This window comes from Sminthopsis crassicaudata, chromosome 3 (genome assembly GCF_048593235.1).
Source record: "Sminthopsis crassicaudata isolate SCR6 chromosome 3, ASM4859323v1, whole genome shotgun sequence".
In the NCBI taxonomy this organism is placed as follows: Eukaryota; Metazoa; Chordata; class Mammalia; order Dasyuromorphia; family Dasyuridae; genus Sminthopsis; species Sminthopsis crassicaudata.
The window spans coordinates 327,544,471-327,562,574 of NC_133619.1; the positions used below are offsets into that span (position 1 = coordinate 327,544,471).

Here is an 18,104-nt window from a genome sequence, read left to right on the forward strand (position 1 = left end):
AATTAGATAACTAAAAACAAAAACAAAAACCAGAAAATGGCAAAAATTGCAATAATTATGTTTGATAAAATTTTTTTCTCAAATATAGAGAGAACTCAGTCAAATTTATAAAAATATTAGCCATTCCCAAATTAACAAATGATCAAAGAATAGGAATAGGAAGTTTTCAAAGAAAGAAATCAAAGCTATCCAAAGTCATTTTTATTTATTTATTTATTTGTTTTTTCTGAGGCTGGGGTTAAGTGACTTGCCCAGGGTCACACAGCTAGGAAGTGTTAAGTGTCTGAGACCAGATTTGAACTTGGGTCCTCCTGAATTCAAGGCTGGTGATCTATCCACTGCGCCACCTAGCTGCCCCTTCCAAAGTCATTTTTAAAAATGTTCTAAATCATTACTGATCAGAGAAATAGAAATCAAAACAATTCTGAGGTACCACTTCACATGTATCAGAATGACAAAACAGTAAAATATTGGATGTTGGAGGGGAAGAGGGAAAACTGGGACACTGATGCACTGTTGGTGGAGTTGTGAACTGATCCAACCAATCTGAAGAACAATCTGGAACTAAGTCCAAAGAGCTATAAAACTGCATACCTGTTGATCAAGCAAAACTACTACCATGTCTATATCCCAAAGACATCCCAAAATAAAGGAAAAAGAACCTACTTGGTCAAAAATATTTATAGCAACTCTTTTTGTAATGGTTAAGAACTGGTCATCAAATTATGTCTTTCAATTGAGGAATGGTCAATAAGCTGAGGTATATGACTGTAATAGAATATTATTGTGCTATATAAAATAACCAGATGATTTCAGCAAAACTTGGAAAGACTTACATGAATTGATGTATAATGAAGTAAATGGAACTAGAAGAATTCTATACATAGTAATAGCAATATTGTTTGATGAGAACTGTTAACTTGGCTATTTCCAGCAATACTATGAACCAAGACAATCCCTAAAAAGTAATGATGAAGCATACTCTATGCCTCCAAAGAAAGAACTGATATTGCTTGAAATACAGACTGAAGCATGCTATTTTTCACTTTCTTCCTTTTGTTTTCCCCCCTTAATATTTGAGATTTCTTGTAAAAAAAAACAAAAAACAAAAAAACCCCAAAAAACAAAACAAAACAAACAAACAAAAAAAAAACAATTTATATGGAAATGTTTTCCATAACTACACATATATAACTGTGTTGACTGCATTAAACACTAAAATACTGCAGGACTTCCTGTAGTTTAACGTGGTCATCAGAAAGACTAACTAAACAAAGAATCTCTATTGTCCAGACTTCAAAACACATTTAGATGAATATTCCATTGAATATGTTGAAAAATATCTATCTTGCTCAGTTTAGCTTGATGACTAATTGAAGTCAATGGAAAAGGAGAACAGTACAGATTACCTTCAGAAAAGCTCCTCTCAATGACCACAAACTTCCCATGAAAGCAAAGACCAACTTAAAAAAAAAAAACAAAAAAAAACAACAACAACAACAACAAAAAAAAACAACAACACCCAATTGTACCAACATGAAATGCAAAAGTCTAAAAAATTAAAAATCTCTCAGAGCATCATCTCTCAGAGGCCAATGGAGAAGCACATGGCTGATGTGAACAACTACAACATATAAGCATCAGGAATGCCAAAAAATTGCAATAAAAGATGTTATCAAATAACAGAATGATATAAGATGGTAATAAACTGGATTAAAAGGATGATCTAAGAGTTCTGCTGGCAGTCTTACTTATATCAGGAGAAGAAAAGGAGGAAGGCTCCTTTATTTTCAATACAATTTCATTAAGTATATAAACATGTATTTATTCACTATCTATATATTCTTAAGCATAATGTAGTTTCAATGTTTCTCTCTTTAATCAAGATCTGAGATGTTTTCTAATCTTGCTTTTCTGGATTCATCTGAAGCATAATAGATTTCACGTTAGCCCCTTGGTTAAATTGTGTGGAGCTTTCTATTTTAAATGTATTTCCTGTGGACAATATACAGTTGCATTCTTCTTTTTCATACTTTTACCTCCTATCCTTTTCTGTTTTATGTGTGCATTTATCCTAATCACATTAACCGTTATGATTAACTGGGCAGCTTTCTCTATCCCTATCCTTTTACATTTTTTTTTACTCCCTCTTCCCTATTTGCAATAAGATGTAGAGAGAAGATAATTATATATTTGATGCAATCTGGTTCCACTCCTCTATGTCTTTTCTTTTTCTCTACTTCAATTTCAGATGATGGGTTCTTACCCTTTTATTTTTTATACCCCAGTGTAGGCCATACATTCCAAATATGGAATGTTTTTTGAAGGTTCTCTCTCTGAAAATATCCCTTATAACTCTTAATACCCCAGTGTTTAATATATTTCTGTATCAAACTTTGTATATGTATCATGTATATGGTTTAAATGCTTTTTTGTCCAGTTCATATGAAAGTTCATATGCTACCTGTCTCCTCCTCTGTGTTTATGTAGTCTTCTTCTCAAACACCATGATTATGTGAAATAATAAATTCTATTCCCATCTTCCCTCTTTCTTCAATAATGCATTCCTTTTTCCTTCCTTCTCTTTTTCTTCTAAGAGTATCAAAACGTAACAAAACAGCTCTCAGATCCTCTGTTCTATATTTAATAATAACAATAACTAGCATTTTATAGTGCTTTAAAGTTTTCAAAGCACTTTACAATATTTCTCAAGTTAACTCTCAAAATAACCATAAGATCCTATGACTTGTAGAGTTCAGAAGAGAAATGTTTGTTTTTCTCCCATTTATTAAAATACAAACACTTTGTTATTGTAGAATCTTTTTCAATTACTTTGAATTTAAGTGGCTTTTGAATTTCCTTTTCAATAACTTAAATAAATTTACTTTCTAAATTTCTTTTACCACAAAGTTGACCTTGTGCAGGGGTCCAGGCTAATGTCCCACAACTGCCCATCAGGAGTTAAGGATTATATATGCATTTTAAAAGATTCACTCAGCTCTCGTCACATCATTAGGAGTACTTGGAAGTACCCTATTTCAATGAAGATTCATTTTTCCCACAATGTGATACGTAACCATATATAAGTAAAATTGACTGTGGGCCTTTATTTGTTGCCTTCTTATCCTCTCTTTGTTTGGAGGCAGTTATCAGATATTGTAACTTTTTAGTATTTGAACTCTTTCCTTTAGCAATTTTTTTTCATGACCTAGAAGCCATCTAGGATATTCTATGGTCAAGGTTTTCACATAGAAACAATTACAGAAATGATACTAATTAAGAGCAATAATTTATATTTTAAGGTTTGCAAAGCTTTTTACATATTACTTTATTTTATCCTCATAACTACCTTGGGAGGCAAGAAATTATTGGTGTTCCCATTTTACAAATGGGCAGCCAAGCCTGAGAGAAGCTAATGATTTGCCCAAAATTACAAAACTAGTTAGTGTCTGAGGCAGAATTTGAATTTGCTGATATGAAGTCCAGCATTCTATTCACCTTCCCAGCATCTGATAATTCATTATTTCATTGATTTGTCTCTCCCAGTTAAATGTTCTTGATAGGAGATAACCTTAGGAAAAACAATCATTAGACTTTCTGATATTTTTAAGGCTTTTGTCTTTGTTCTAATATTTCATATTATCTCATGGAGTTACTGATACCTGTTTTATCTGAAATAATTTTCAAGTGTTTATGAGTGACAAGTTTGAATTCCCTTTACTATTTCATGTTTATGTTATTTTATTTGTAGATTTTTACCCTATCTTTTCTTTTATTGATGTAAAAAAAATCTATTTATGAAGGATGCAATGTCAAATGGAAATAGCGTTACATGGTATGATTCATTTTCTGTCAAATATCATGAAGTCTATTTCTATTCCTACTAGCTTGCTACCAATATGACCTACACCTACAAACATGGATGTGCTGGCCAACTTTAGGGCTAGAACAGATATTTCATACCTCCTTTGTGACTCTTGATAATTTGTTGAAGTACTTTCTTTCAATGTTCAATTCACATTAAAAAAAATTTCCAGAATAAACATGTTATTTTAGAATCTTTCAGAATAAGCATAAGAGAATTTGATTATTTAGTATTCACTTACGTATTTACCTTATTTTCTCTCTTATTTGGCATGTTTGCAAATCAAATATGTTGCTTACCAATGGGGATTACTGTCCATGCCTCAAATTTCTTTTTCATTTTGTGGACATTTTTTCCTCATTAATGTTCAGAGTCAGCTTTGCAAGATATATTATTATAGAATTCAACTTTAGTTTCTTTCCTTTTTAGAAACATCTTATTAAACTCTTTTCTGATCTCTCACAACTGTGAGGTAATTCTGAATTATTCAATTTGAATATTTTGTAGTATTTTAAAATTTGAATTCTTTTGCCTGGATTTTAGAAAAAACTTGATTATTTTTTAAAATGTGACTTTGTTTGAAGTGTGAAATTATTCTCAGGAAGTAATATATGAATTTGATAAAACAGTGCTTTCTTCTCTATATTAGTAAGTTTTAATATCTTATTTAGAGTTTTTGATCGTGATGTTCATTACAGCAGTCCTGTAATCCTTAGATTATTCTTACCAAGTATGCTCTTTAAAGAATACATAATGTGTTTTAAAAAACAAGGATCTTTTGCTTCTGCTTTGCCAAATTATTTTCTACTTTTGGATAGCTACATTCCAGATTTATTATTCTTTCTTTTGGAGCCTCTACTACTTTTCAGAGATTGTTCATTGTATCTTATAAATCCTATATACTGTGGGAGGTTTTAGTTTTGACCTGAGAATTCTAATTTGTAAGATTATTTCTTTTATATTTTATTTCTCTTTTTGTGAACCATTTTGACATTCCATTATTTCTGGGACATCTCCAGAATCTCTTTTTTGGTTGGAGAGTTTTGATTATTTTCCCTCCACATTATAATACTTATTTATTGTGTTTTGACTAAAGATTTTATTTATTTTTGTTTTTCTTTACGAGTCTCTGTTGATCTGTCAGCTTCAAAGCTAAGTTTTAATCAGGCTTTTTCTCCTCATTCTTTGTGATCTCCTTTTCCCTCTGATACACAGATAACTACCCCACAAAGTTTGAGGTATTCACTCCTCTGATGGGGAGATGAAGGATCTCAGTCTGAATCCCTGCCCAAGGTAAATTCTGTGGTAAAATTTAAGCTGAGTTCCTTGTTTCCTTTTCTTCACTCATGAAAGTTTTTTCCTCTAGCTGGCTCTGTGCTATGCTTATGCACTATACGTACCATCTGTCCTTTCCCTGATCCAGCTGCTGTCCTTTTCTTTCTAATGACTCAGTATATTTAGTACCAAGTACCTTAGTCTGTAGCTGGTGGTAGTGCATCTGTGGGAGAATTTCATGTTGAGACACAGAGTATACAGAGAACTTGGTAGGAATTTCTATGGAATACAAGCTTGGAAGGTACTCTTATTCATTGTGAGTAACCAATGAAGTAGACTTGGGAATTAGGAAACTGAGGAGTTGATTTTACTTCATAAGTATCCTACATTTTTGGCATTCAACTATACTTACCAGTCTTATCTGTAAGCATATGAGAATATGCATTCTATTTTTAACTGTATGAAATAATTTTCTTAAAACTTTTGGGTTGGATCAGTTGGATTCTGCTTTCTGAAGGATAAACATGTCTGGTTTTTAAAGCTCTTCATAATCTGGCTCCTGCTTACCTTTTTAGGCAGATTTCATATTTTTCTCTTTAAAATTCTCTATTTTTTTCAGAAAAAAATTTGGTTTCCTCAATTTTTTTGCCTTTATAAAATGCTTTCTCTCATTTTTAGGTTGCATTCATTTTTTACCTCAAACTCAAATAAACTGTAGATTTCTTCAAGACTCAGTTTGAGATGCAGCCTGTCATAAGATACCTATTCTGATTCTTGCAGTTGCTAATACATTTACCCAGAAATTATATTGCATGTATTTTGTACTTACTTTATTATATATGTGTCCTATTCCCTTACCCAATATAATCCTGAAAGCATGAATAGCTGCTTTTTAATTTTTTTTTTTTGTCCCCAACTCATACAGTGCCTAACATATAGTGGGTACTCAATGAATGATTAGTGTACATACAGACTTACTAGAAATAAAGGGAGAAGAGAGGCAGAAACAGGTTTTGAGTTTAATTCCCTAAAGGATGAAACTTTCATAAACTATACACAAACAGATTCAAGAATTTAAGTTCTGTAATTTGTTAAAGGACAAAATGAAGTGCCATAAATGTAAAAAATCATAAACATGGAAGTCTTTACTAAAACTATAAGAGGCCTTAAAAAATTCAATATCTTTTAAATTTAGACTCTTTCCCTTAATTAAAAAGGAAAAATACACTAAAAAATAGTACATTTAAATAATTAAGTTGATGAAATGCCTTAAACTTCCTAAGCAAGTTATTCAGCCTCAGTAGAAGTTAGAAGACCTTGAACCTTGACTGCCACTTATTAGCTGTGTAGTTCTGGGTAAGTTATTTAAACTTATTTTTTGTCTATAAAAAGATGAAGTTAGTCTATATCAGTGCTAAAATCTCTTTCACCTCAAAAATTCTACAATGCTAGTTAAGTGCCAACCTTGATTATTTCCACCAACTGATCCACACCACTGTCTCCTGGAAAGATTGGTTGTCCTAGCAACAGTTCAGCCAATACACATCCCGCAGACCATACATCTAAAAAAGAAAAAGAAATAAGGGTTCATTATGATATTGCACTTAAACTATACTGAAACATATTTGAGAAATATGTATTTCTATTTTCATCACAATTAAGTTATTAATGAATATCAATAGATTGTCTATATTTTAAATTGGAGAAAAAACTCACACCATTCTTTAGATCAGTATACTTTGAAATTTATAAGCCTAGGCAATTAAAAATAACTAAAATCTACAATTGTCAGTGTGTCTTGGGCTAGAAAGCCAAACAAAATACTAATAAATACAGGAAGTAAGTAGGCGCTTATCAATATAAATTATTTCATTAAATGTTCCAAGGAATAGTGAAATCTATGGTAAATTAAATATCACCTAAAAAGGAACATGAGACAGAATCCATAACAGGAAGTATTCAGGTGCATGTGTATCTAATTTCAATTTTGAGAAAAAAAAAAGTTAACCTTAAAGGCTTAACTTGGCAGGAATTAAGCAACAGTAGAATTTATAAACAACTTAAATGATGATAAACAATACAGATATCAAATATTACTTGAGACTATAAGTATATGGAGTCTATTTTGTTTTACTGCTTAAAATAATTTCTATTTAAATCTAAAATTTAAATTATACTTATTCCCTTGAAAGAACAAATAATAAAACCTGTATTTGAAATAGCAGAGAAATGATATGAAATAGTTGACTGATTAGGATAAGAGGGATCATTCCTTTTTATAGATATTCTTGGTCCATCTGATTCTAGCAATGAAGATGGGAAGAGGATGGTATCATCAGTCTTGGCAGCAGCAGCCAGAATGAAAGTCTACTACATAAGCCTTCAATAACTGCCATTATCTCCTTCATTCACAATTGAGGAGTCTGTATCACACCATTAGTAATTGTTGTTATTGGTTTTTCTCCCCACAAAAGAACTCTCTCAAACAAATGGGAACTGATATCCCATCAATTCATTAAATTCCTCTATTCTCAAATCATCTATGCCCACTTATTTCATGTGACTCATGTCCATGATCTCACAAGAGTTTGCCACTGAATGAGAGCATTCAGAGTGTTAGAGAATTAGGAATGTATTAGTGGAATACTCTGGCTGCCTACCTGTCATTTCTGGTTCTTGCCACATGACTGTACATTTGCTTTTCCCAAAATACTATTCCTAGATGTTATCTTTTACTTCTTTTCTTCAAAGCTGCTCACTGATTATATGTTGCAGCCATTCAACATTCACTGTGTTGACACTGTGACTAAGTGACACTGATCTTAATTCTTCAGAATTACCAGCAAAATATTAGTATTTAAAATATGAGTCTTTTTTTTCATTATTTAGGAAATTTTATTTTATTATTTTTTATTAATTATAGTTTTTATTTACCAGACATATACATGGGTAATTTTACAGTATTGACAACTGCCAAACCTTTTGTTCTAATTTTTTCCCTCCTTCCCCATCCCCCACCAGATAGCAGGTTGACCAATATATGTTAAATATGTTAAAGTATAAATTAAATACAATATACGCATACATGTCCAAACAGTTGTTTTGCTGTACAAAAAGAATCAGACTTTGTAACAGTGTACAATTAGCCTAAAATATGAGTCTTAATGAAGAAGCAAACTATAGGATGTTCATCCAAATGTATTTTGAAATCTAGGCATTAGATGTTCTTCATCCACTTTCCTAGATAAACATGTCAAACTCCTTTGATTACAGATCTCTTCCAAGAGATGGTGCAATGCCTGGGGTGGAGAAGAGTGGTGATGCAAATTAGCACAAAAATAACTGGAAGACTACATTATTCACAAGGAAACCCTCCTCAACCAGGACCCTAAGCTATCTTCTCCTTTACAATGGTAAATAGCTTTTGCAAACATCTATCTCCTAGGTTTATGTCTTATCTGATGTTTATTATTAAAGGACTCCAGAAAAGGATTATTTCTGTTAAGTCTTCTAAAGAATGTATAGATGGAAGTTAACTTTTTTCAAAAGAGCCTGGAACATAACATTTTGTTCCACAAACTGGTTTTCGTAACAGAGAAAAAAAAAAAAAAAAAAAAAAAAAGAGCACAATGGGATTCCTCCTCAGTTTTGCTAACTGTGTGATAATAAAGATGAGCTAAATAAAGAAATGGCAAACTACTCTAGGATCTCTGCCAGGAAAATCCGATTGAACTTTCTTATGTAGAGTCAGATACAAATGAACAACAAAAGTAAAGATGTGGTCCATTATTTTTATATCACTTATAAAAATGACTAATGAACTCATTGAGGATGTCCAGTTTTTGTATAGATGACTTTCATATTTTGGATAGCTACTAGGCAAACAGGTTGATAGTCACTAATGTTCTCAGTCCTCTTTGATTTCTTTTCCCCCACTTTTTCGTTTCTTACCCTTCCCGCAGATATCTTATATCTCAGTCTCTTGATGCTCTTCTAATTGTGTTACTTCCAGCAGGCCTCTACAGTAAATATATTCCAGGTCCAGTATGTATGCTTTTTCTTATCTTTGTTCCCTTTAGAACCATTTCTACCACACATTTACAAACACCTTAGTGACTGTGATGTTAGGGCCCAACTAAGGTAGTTTCTTTATCCTCAAAGAAGAAAAGTTTATTGAAATGCATCCCTTTCTTCCCCACCCATCTTCTCTGTTTTTCTTCTGTTTGCAGTCTTTTTCCATTATCTTTGAAAGCCATTTGGGAAAATGCTAAGTTGAATTTTGTTCCCAAACATTCTTTAAACTCATTTTGAACTCAAGTGCTTCTGTGGGTTTTTTTGTAAGATGATACTGCTCAGAATCAGTCCAATATCTCTGTAATCCTCTCTGTAAGATTTTATGGAGAAGAGTTTATAGAATAGATCTGGATTTGTCTTTCATAGAAGGCTCTCCATCTGGCAAGACATTTCAGTACTCTTTTGGTCTCTTTGTTGTAACAAATAATTTACAATCGTTTAATTTCTGGATCATATTACTATGGTAAATGGTTTTTTTCTGAGATGACATGAAAAAAAATTTAAGAAATAATACTTTGATTTTACCTGGCTCAGAATAATCTAATAATCAGAGGCCAATCCTACAATTTTGATATGGCTATAATTCAATCAGATCAAGTCAACAAGCTTTTATGAAGCATCTATTGTGTGCCAGGTATTGTGCTGATCTACAAAGAAAAGTAAAAACAATCCCCACCCTCAAGGGGCATACATTTTATTGGGAGAGAAAACATGTAAGCAACTATGTGCAAACAAGATATCTATAGGGTAAAAAGATAATCTCAGAGGGAAGTACTAGCATTACTATGTAGAATTTAAAATAAACTGAACCAAGATTTAAAAAATTTACCTTGAGTTAAATAGAGGATGGAATAGAGTGGGAAAAGCCTTGTGGCAGATAGATCAGTTAGGTGGCTACTGGCTACTGCAATAGGATAGAGGAGAGGTAATGGAAGAAGGCACTTCCATATATATTCTCTAGGGGGTCAGGCTTAATTTGTAAATGACAAAAGAGCAGACAAAAACAGTAGCACTGTAATTCTGGATTCAAAATACACTTCTGGGAAATTCACAACTTATGGTAATTGATGTCTACACCATATTTTGATGATGACATAAGATAAAGAGATACAAAAATTCCCTTTAGCAAATGTTGAAGTAATTTTATTAGTTAATATCTTTTTCATTTAAATCTTTAATTTATAGTTATGACCAAAAATGTACTAAATTTTGTTACCCCCCCCCTTCTCTGGTAAAGAAAAGTCATTGGTGCTTTATAAACTGTATGAGATCTTAATTAAAAAGTAGTTACATATGTTAAAGAAAGGAAACTTTAGAGTCAATAAAGTAGTTTAAATGTAGATAGTTCCTTAGCAAATTATACATGCAGATTCATTTCATGTACCTTTGGCATCTGTGTAATAGCTGTAAAACAACTTTTAATAGTTATACTAAGTTGGTCAACAAGTACTATATTTGCAGTTTGGGATTTTTACACTGAAGAGTTTTAACAGGGAACTTTGCAACCAGGGATTTTCATCTTCCTTGTTTTGGATCTTAGGCTTCAATTAAAGTGGCTTCAGATAACTTTTCTGATAGCTACTTCAAACACTTTACTCATATTGAGCTTGGAGCTAATAGAAACTCCCAAGTCTTTCTTCAAATGAATAAGTGTCTAGCCATTGCTATTATATATTTCCAAACAATCTGATAAATCTATTACAATTATTTTCTTCCCTTCTTAGAATATAAGTTCCTAAAAGGCAGGGGTCATCTCATTTCTTATACTTATACTTCAAATTCTTAATAAAGTGCTTAACACATAATACATGCTTTTCCATTCATTCATTGTTGAAGTAAGGAAAGTAATTTGAAGATGTTACTAAGCCAGAGGAAATAAAAATTAACTATCATGATGATTATCTCTAGATTAGAGTAAGAGGAGATGCATGAAGTAGAACATCCTCATAATTTCTTTGGAATCTTTCTATTATTTGCAGTAAACTTTTAGTTAGCTTCTCTTTGTCATTTTTTATCCCTTTTCTAAAGGAGTAAATACTAATTTTAACATTGACTTCAGCAAAGCATAATCAAGAACACAAAATATAGTACAAAAAAAAGGCATACTGCTGAAAAGTATAAACAAATTTAAGATTATATCACTCTATTATGTTACAACAAATCATTCTTTAAATCAACCATGATATGTATATATGTATATATATATGTGTATATATACATATATATATATATACATATATATATATATATACACATATATATATATATATACACATATATATATATATATATATATACACATATATATATATATATATATATATATATATATATATATATATATATATATATATATATATATATATATATATATATATATATATATATATATATATGAGTTTGAGGAATGGAATGGATTAAAGGGTATTAAAAGGTAATTTTTCTTCCTGGATATATTCCCATATAATTCCATTCTTACCTTCTTATCAATTGTTTTATTTTTCTTTATAAAACATATTTTTTATTCTTTTCTTCCTATCTATATTTCTCTTTTCTTTAGCCTACTTAGGTTGTCTAGAACACTATGACGACTTTAGCATGACCTCTCCACCTGTCTCTAACTACTTGTATGACTTCCTTTTTCTTAATGATTATAATACTTTAAGAAGTTGAGGTAGGACTATAGAAACTTGAATGGAAACAGCTATCTCCACCTATGTTTTGTTTTGTTTTGTTTTTTTTTTTAATGTAGAATATCTGAAAAGCTATCATTTTGGCTACCAACCTGGTTTTTCAGTGAGGATAGTTCTATAGGGATTATAGTTTGCCACTTCTATTATATTTTGGAGTAGATGGGAGCATGTAGAAAAGCCCATTTCGGTAACTTTTTGAAATTACCAGTAAGAATCACAAAATGAAATACTCAAATCCATAAAAATTCTTCAGCTTACTGACAATACTTGAGGATCTGAATAATGACTATTATAATTATATAAAACAAGCCAACATTTTCTGAACCAGACACTGCTCACATGTGATCTTAATGCCAAGTTTTTTTTTTTTTTTTTAAAAGCCTTTACTGATCTGAATGTTTTATTTTAATCTAGGTTTTAAAACCTCTTCTACCCACTAATCAAAGTGAAAGGCAAGGCGTACTAATTAATTCTCCTAGAATGCAAAACCATTTACAACAAAAAGATAAGGTTATAAATGTAGAAGAACAAACAATACTTTCATACAAAACTCTAGGAAATCAGCTTGCAGACAACAGTTAGCTGAAGAATTAGAACAATGAAAGAAGACCTCCAAGAGGCAATGTTATCTAGTAGATAAAGCATCAAGAGACCCAGAAATCTAATTCTTTTAGCTGCCAATTCTTGCAAAGTCAGGCATACTAATACAATCAAGGTGACTATCATTTTGAGGTTAAGGTACACCAAATCAGGATTTTTTCTTACAGGAGTGCTTCAAAGAATGGAGTGAAGACCAGAGTACAACAAAAGCCCAATTAACTAGAATCATCAGTACATTAACTATTTTCCATTAGGTATCAACTCAGAGTTGTAAATTCCTAGTGCAATGGGAGACATATTAAAATGTAATTGGAAATGTTAAACAAAATAAATAAAAAATACAAAACATCATTATCATTTTGTGTGGTTTTCTAAATCAATATGCAGAGCAGGAATTAGTTTCTATTTGAATTTGACACCACTATTCAAGATAATTGAATTTTTTGATTTTGTAATCAAAATCAGATTTAGACCTAGTAGAAATCTTTGGGGGTAGAGATCTATCATTTCACAATAAGGACACTGAGTTCCAAACATATTAATTGTCTAAAGTCATTAAAACATTAAGTAGTAGAATCAAGATTCAAACTCAGATCCTCAGACTCAAAATCTAAGGCTCTTTCTACTATAATAACATTAAGTTTAAATCTACTTTTCTGATTTCATAATCAGAAAAATTATCTATTCCAACTTCTTCATTTTACATATGGGGAGCCACCTTATTAACCTCAAAGTGCTATGGAAATCTTAGCTATTATTATTTTTGTTATTAAGTAGTTTCTTCAGAAACATTGCTCATAGCAAAATTGGAAATGGAACTCTGTTTGAGTGCTTCATCCTATGTGTCTTTAATCCCTATACACATATGTTCATGGCATTACCTTTCCCTCCATTCTGTTATTACCCATTAAGACTTCATGAATCTTTTGCTACTTTTCTTTCTCCTGATAATCAACATGATTTGTTAACACTAGTGTACTGCATATACTGATTGTTATCAATTCTTATTGTTAAAAAAAAAAAAATCTTTAAAAGAAAATAGCTACAATTTCAGCTTTAGCATAAAGAAAATTTAATATTTTTTGTTAATGACTTTTGTACCTCAGTTATCATTGCATAAAGCAAGACACATAAAAAATTAGAGATTGGCCTTGATCTATACTTCTTGACTAAATAACCTAGAAAATTCATGTCATTATTCTTGTTATTTGCTCATTATTCCCCAAAATTTGAATATAGGCAAAACAAATCAAGCTAAGTGAAATTTCTGTTTATATGAACTCTGATTTCTTAAGATTTTAAAGTACTTTTAGATTTGTCAAGGGCCTCTCTGTCAAGACTATGCTGAGCACTGAGAAGATAAAAATAATGAGTTCTTGTCTTCAAGAAACTTTACTTCCTTTTGGGGAAACAAAATACACATACATTAGTAAATACAAAATAAATTCAAAGTAAATACAAAGTAATTTGGGGAAAAGAAGGTCAGGACAAATGATATTTTATTAAGTAAGATTTACATTTATTTCTCTTGTGTGCTTTATCAGTATCACATGAGCAACCAATGATTTTAATCACTTTTGAACCAATAGGGATGGGAATAGTGCCAAAAGACCTATAGAAGATCTGAAAATGAAGGAGACTTCACTATCAATCTGACCAGACTAGAAAGACAGGCAACAACTGTTAATTTTTTCAAGACAATAGGTGCTACTGTTTACAACTCAGGGAAACTCTTACATAGACTTATTTGCAAACCTTACCCAAAGCAGTTTTCCAAACACATGAGGAATGAGAAGAGGGAACCAAACCAACTAATAGCCATGCCTGTAAGGGAATTGGTGCCAGCATTTTAACGTACTTTTTTAAAAAATAAAAAAATAAAATAAAATAAAATAAAAAAAAGAGGGGGGATAGCACTGGCTGTCTGGAAGTAGACACATAAGGCAATCATTCAGAGAACCTTGAAGAATAGTCTCTGATACCTAAGAGCTAAATTCTTATAGGGAAATCCTGTAAAGTTCTATAATTAATGTCACTTGGAAAAAAGAATCAAACTAAAAATATATGGGAGTTATTTTTAACTATGTAACTATTTAGAGTTTGAATATTACAAAATGCTCAGATAAACTCATGGCTATACACAGCTTATTCCTGGCCAGACATCAAAGGATATTCAATTAATTCTTTTTCCTTCTACACAATAACCCAGCATTATCGTAGTAAGTGTTTGAACAACCTCTTGTAACTACAATCCACATCTCCCTTTAATTTGATAGTCTTATGCTACAGATTATGCCTTCAATGAGTTTAATAAGCTGACCTAGGTATTAGTTTTTAGTCACTATCCAATTCTCCAATTCTCAAAACAACTGAAAAAGTCCCAGGGAAATTAGTTTTCTGTGAAGAAAGAAGGCTCTGTATGACCTAGGATAAACTGTACTAACATTTAAAACTTGGAGTAACTGGTATCATAAAAGGTGGGATTTCAAAGTCACCAAGTTTTTGCTTTTGACACTAAGCTAACAGCTCTGCTAGTTTCCATGTAATTTTGGACAAATCACAGTTTCTCTTGCTACTCATCTTTTGCCAAACCTCATTCCTGAATTACTGCTACCATCTGCCTCTTCCAGTGCTACTAATGAGCTGCTAAATGCAGCTGGAAGAAGTCTTACAACCATGTTGACTGGGTATTTAACAAATAAATTGCCAAATTTGATGATCTTTTCTTAGTCCTCATCTTTCTTGAACTATTTGCTGCACATGACTCTGCTGAAAACCCTCAATACTGATGACCACTCTGTTCTAGATGTGCTTTCTTTAGGGATTTTCATGATACTGCTCAGCTTGTCTTCTTGCTCCTTTTCAGTCTCTTGTTCCTTTCACTGTCAAACTTATTTAAAGCATGGTCTTATTCTGATTCCTCCAATTCTTCACCACCCACTCCCTTACTTTCTCAACATCTTTCAGTCTGGTTTGTCCACATTCTACTGAGCAAACAACTACTTCCTCTATTTAGCTACACCCAACCGCCATAACTTCTTAAACATTGTATGCCTTCCATATAAAACTATCCTGATATACCAATTCCCAGGCTCCTTGTAACATAGAAAAAAAAAATTGTTTACTCCAGATGCTAATGTCCTCCCCACTGGGGTTATCATCCATCTGACTACTCTACATCTACCTTGTATGTATTTACTTAAAATACTGTTTTCTCCCATACAGGCAGCTAGCTAAATCAATGGGTAGAGCATTGACCCTGGAATCAGGAAGGCATGAGTTCAAATTCTGCCTTAGACACTAATTATGTGACCCTGGGCAAGTCACTTAACCTCCATCTTCCTCAGATTCCTCAACTGTAAAATGGGGATAATAATATCACCTACCTCCCAGGTTTGTTGTGAGGATCAAATGAGATAATATTTGTAAAGTGCTTAGCACAGTGCCTGGCACATATTAGGCACTTAATAAATGCTTGTTTCCTTCCTTCCTTCCTTATTAGAATGTGAGCTCCTTGAGGGCAGAGACTGTTTTTGCCTTTGTTTGTTTTCTTCATCTGTCCTGTGGAGCTAAGATTGGTCATGGCATTTAATCTCAGTTTAGATGCCTTTTCGTTCTTTTTATTTACATTACTTTCAACATACTCATCATACATTGGAGTATACTATACTCTCCTAAATGAACTTTTTTTTCCCTTTGCTTTTAAATTCATATAAGTCCTACTATGTTTTTCTGAATTTCCTATCTTTCTGCCTTCATGATGAAGAAACACTAGATTACAGTTATATATGTTCTCTTCAGCCATTCCCGAATTGGTGGGAAGAGTTTTCAGATTTTTGCTACCTTAAAAAAGAAATTCTAGTATAAATATTTTGCCTTCACATGGAGTTTTTCTGTTATTGCTCTCCCTCATTTGAGGGACAAATCCAGTGGTGAGATTTCTAGGTCAAATGGCTTAGCAAATTTTCTCACATGATTCCAAATTCCTTTCCAGAGTAACTAAAACTAATGACATGTGTTAGTGGATCTATCTCCTTTTCCTCTTTCCAACATTGATATCCTAATTTTTACCATCTTTAACTCAGGAGATAAACCCCAAAGTTGTTTTGTGTTCTCTTAGTAGTAATGATTTAGGGCATATTTGCCAAATTGCTCTTTATCTGTTTATGTACTTTGACTACATATGAATAGTCCTCCTTTAGCTTCTATGGCACCCCAGTCTAGTCTGCTAACACTCTACTTCTTTGTCTTCTTGAAAGACAACAAAAAATGGTCTGCATTGGGGGTAAAGATTAGTGTTGACAAGAGCAGGAATAATTCTTCCTTCAAAATAAGGAAAGAAAAAGATAAGTAAAGATAGAAGATTTTTTGAGGTAAGGAAAATTAGAGCTATAGTTTGTATGATATGTTCTCTATCTTTTCAGTAGTGTGGGAAGTTACAAAAAATATTCAATGGTTCTGTTCAATTCCTGGTCTTAAGAGCAAGGATAGATAACTTCTGATATATCCTCTGGAGGTGGCACATTTAATTTTATCTACATAATTGTATCTCCAGGTATATTTAATCAGAGAACACAGAATGAAAGCATACTTAATATTTGTTGTATTTACTGAATATAGTTGGGTATCTTCTATTCTTGATTTTAAATAAATGCAAGATATATATTTTTAAAAACCACACATAAATTAAATTCACTGTATTTCTGAGGCTCTTAGTTATTTTTCTCTCTCGAGATCAGTAAAAGATGATAAAACAAACTCAAAAAATATAAAATATCCATAACTTAAAATAAGATTTTATTTTAAACAATAATATATTTTTCTAATAGCACACAAGGAAAAAAAAACATTTACATTTACTAAGTAATAGAAGGAAAGGTGGTTGGATTAAATTGACTGGCTTAAGATTAAAAGCTATTTGGATAGAGAAGTTAATATTAAAATTCTATAAAATAACAACATACAGTGCCATGTTCATAAGGGCCTTTCTCACTAATAAAAATGAAATTTGGGACATAATTGCCAAAATAAACAGACAAAAAAATTAATGTTCTATACCCCAAGTTTCCAGTTGTAGAATCTATAAACTATGAGAGTTATTTCTATCTTTCACAGAATGTTTAAATTGTAACATAGGTCAACAAACTTAGCCCATGAGCCTGCTAGTCCCAACTTAAAAAAAGAATTTACATTTTTAAACATAAAGAAATTTTGTTTAAAAATGTAAAAATTATTCTTAACTTAGGATTTTTCAGGTAGGTTATAATTTGCCCCTGATTTATAATAGAAATTCTTAGGGCAACTTTAATAACATTTATGTGGTGATAAGACTTGCAAAGTGTTGTGTGTGTGTGTGTGTGTGTGTGTGTGTGTGTGCGCGCGCGCGCAATGTATCTCATTTGATTCTTGCAGCAAAATTTTGACATTCTTATAATTATTGTGATGATTTTACAGATGAAATCTCAAGAGAACTGAAGTGACGTGTGTGTGGGGGGGGTGTCAGACAATTAGTCTATTAAACAGTACAATTTGAATTCAAATTCTCAAAGGCCCAATATTATGCTACCTCTCCTCAGTATAGAGAGCAAAGTTGATAA

General features: G+C 31.8%; 1 protein-coding gene across 4 annotated transcripts in view; it reads right to left on the reverse strand.

Annotated features, from left to right (window-relative positions):
• GSK3B (glycogen synthase kinase 3 beta) overlaps positions 1-18,104 on the reverse strand; it is a 226,549-nt gene that overhangs the window by 66,178 nt on the left and 142,267 nt on the right. For all 4 annotated transcript variants that reach the window (XM_074301332.1, XM_074301331.1, XM_074301330.1 and 1 more), the window contains exon 7: positions 6,605-6,702. In XM_074301332.1, the coding sequence (XP_074157433.1) occupies positions 6,605-6,702 (98 nt within the window). The remainder of the gene's footprint in view (positions 1-6,604; positions 6,703-18,104) is intronic.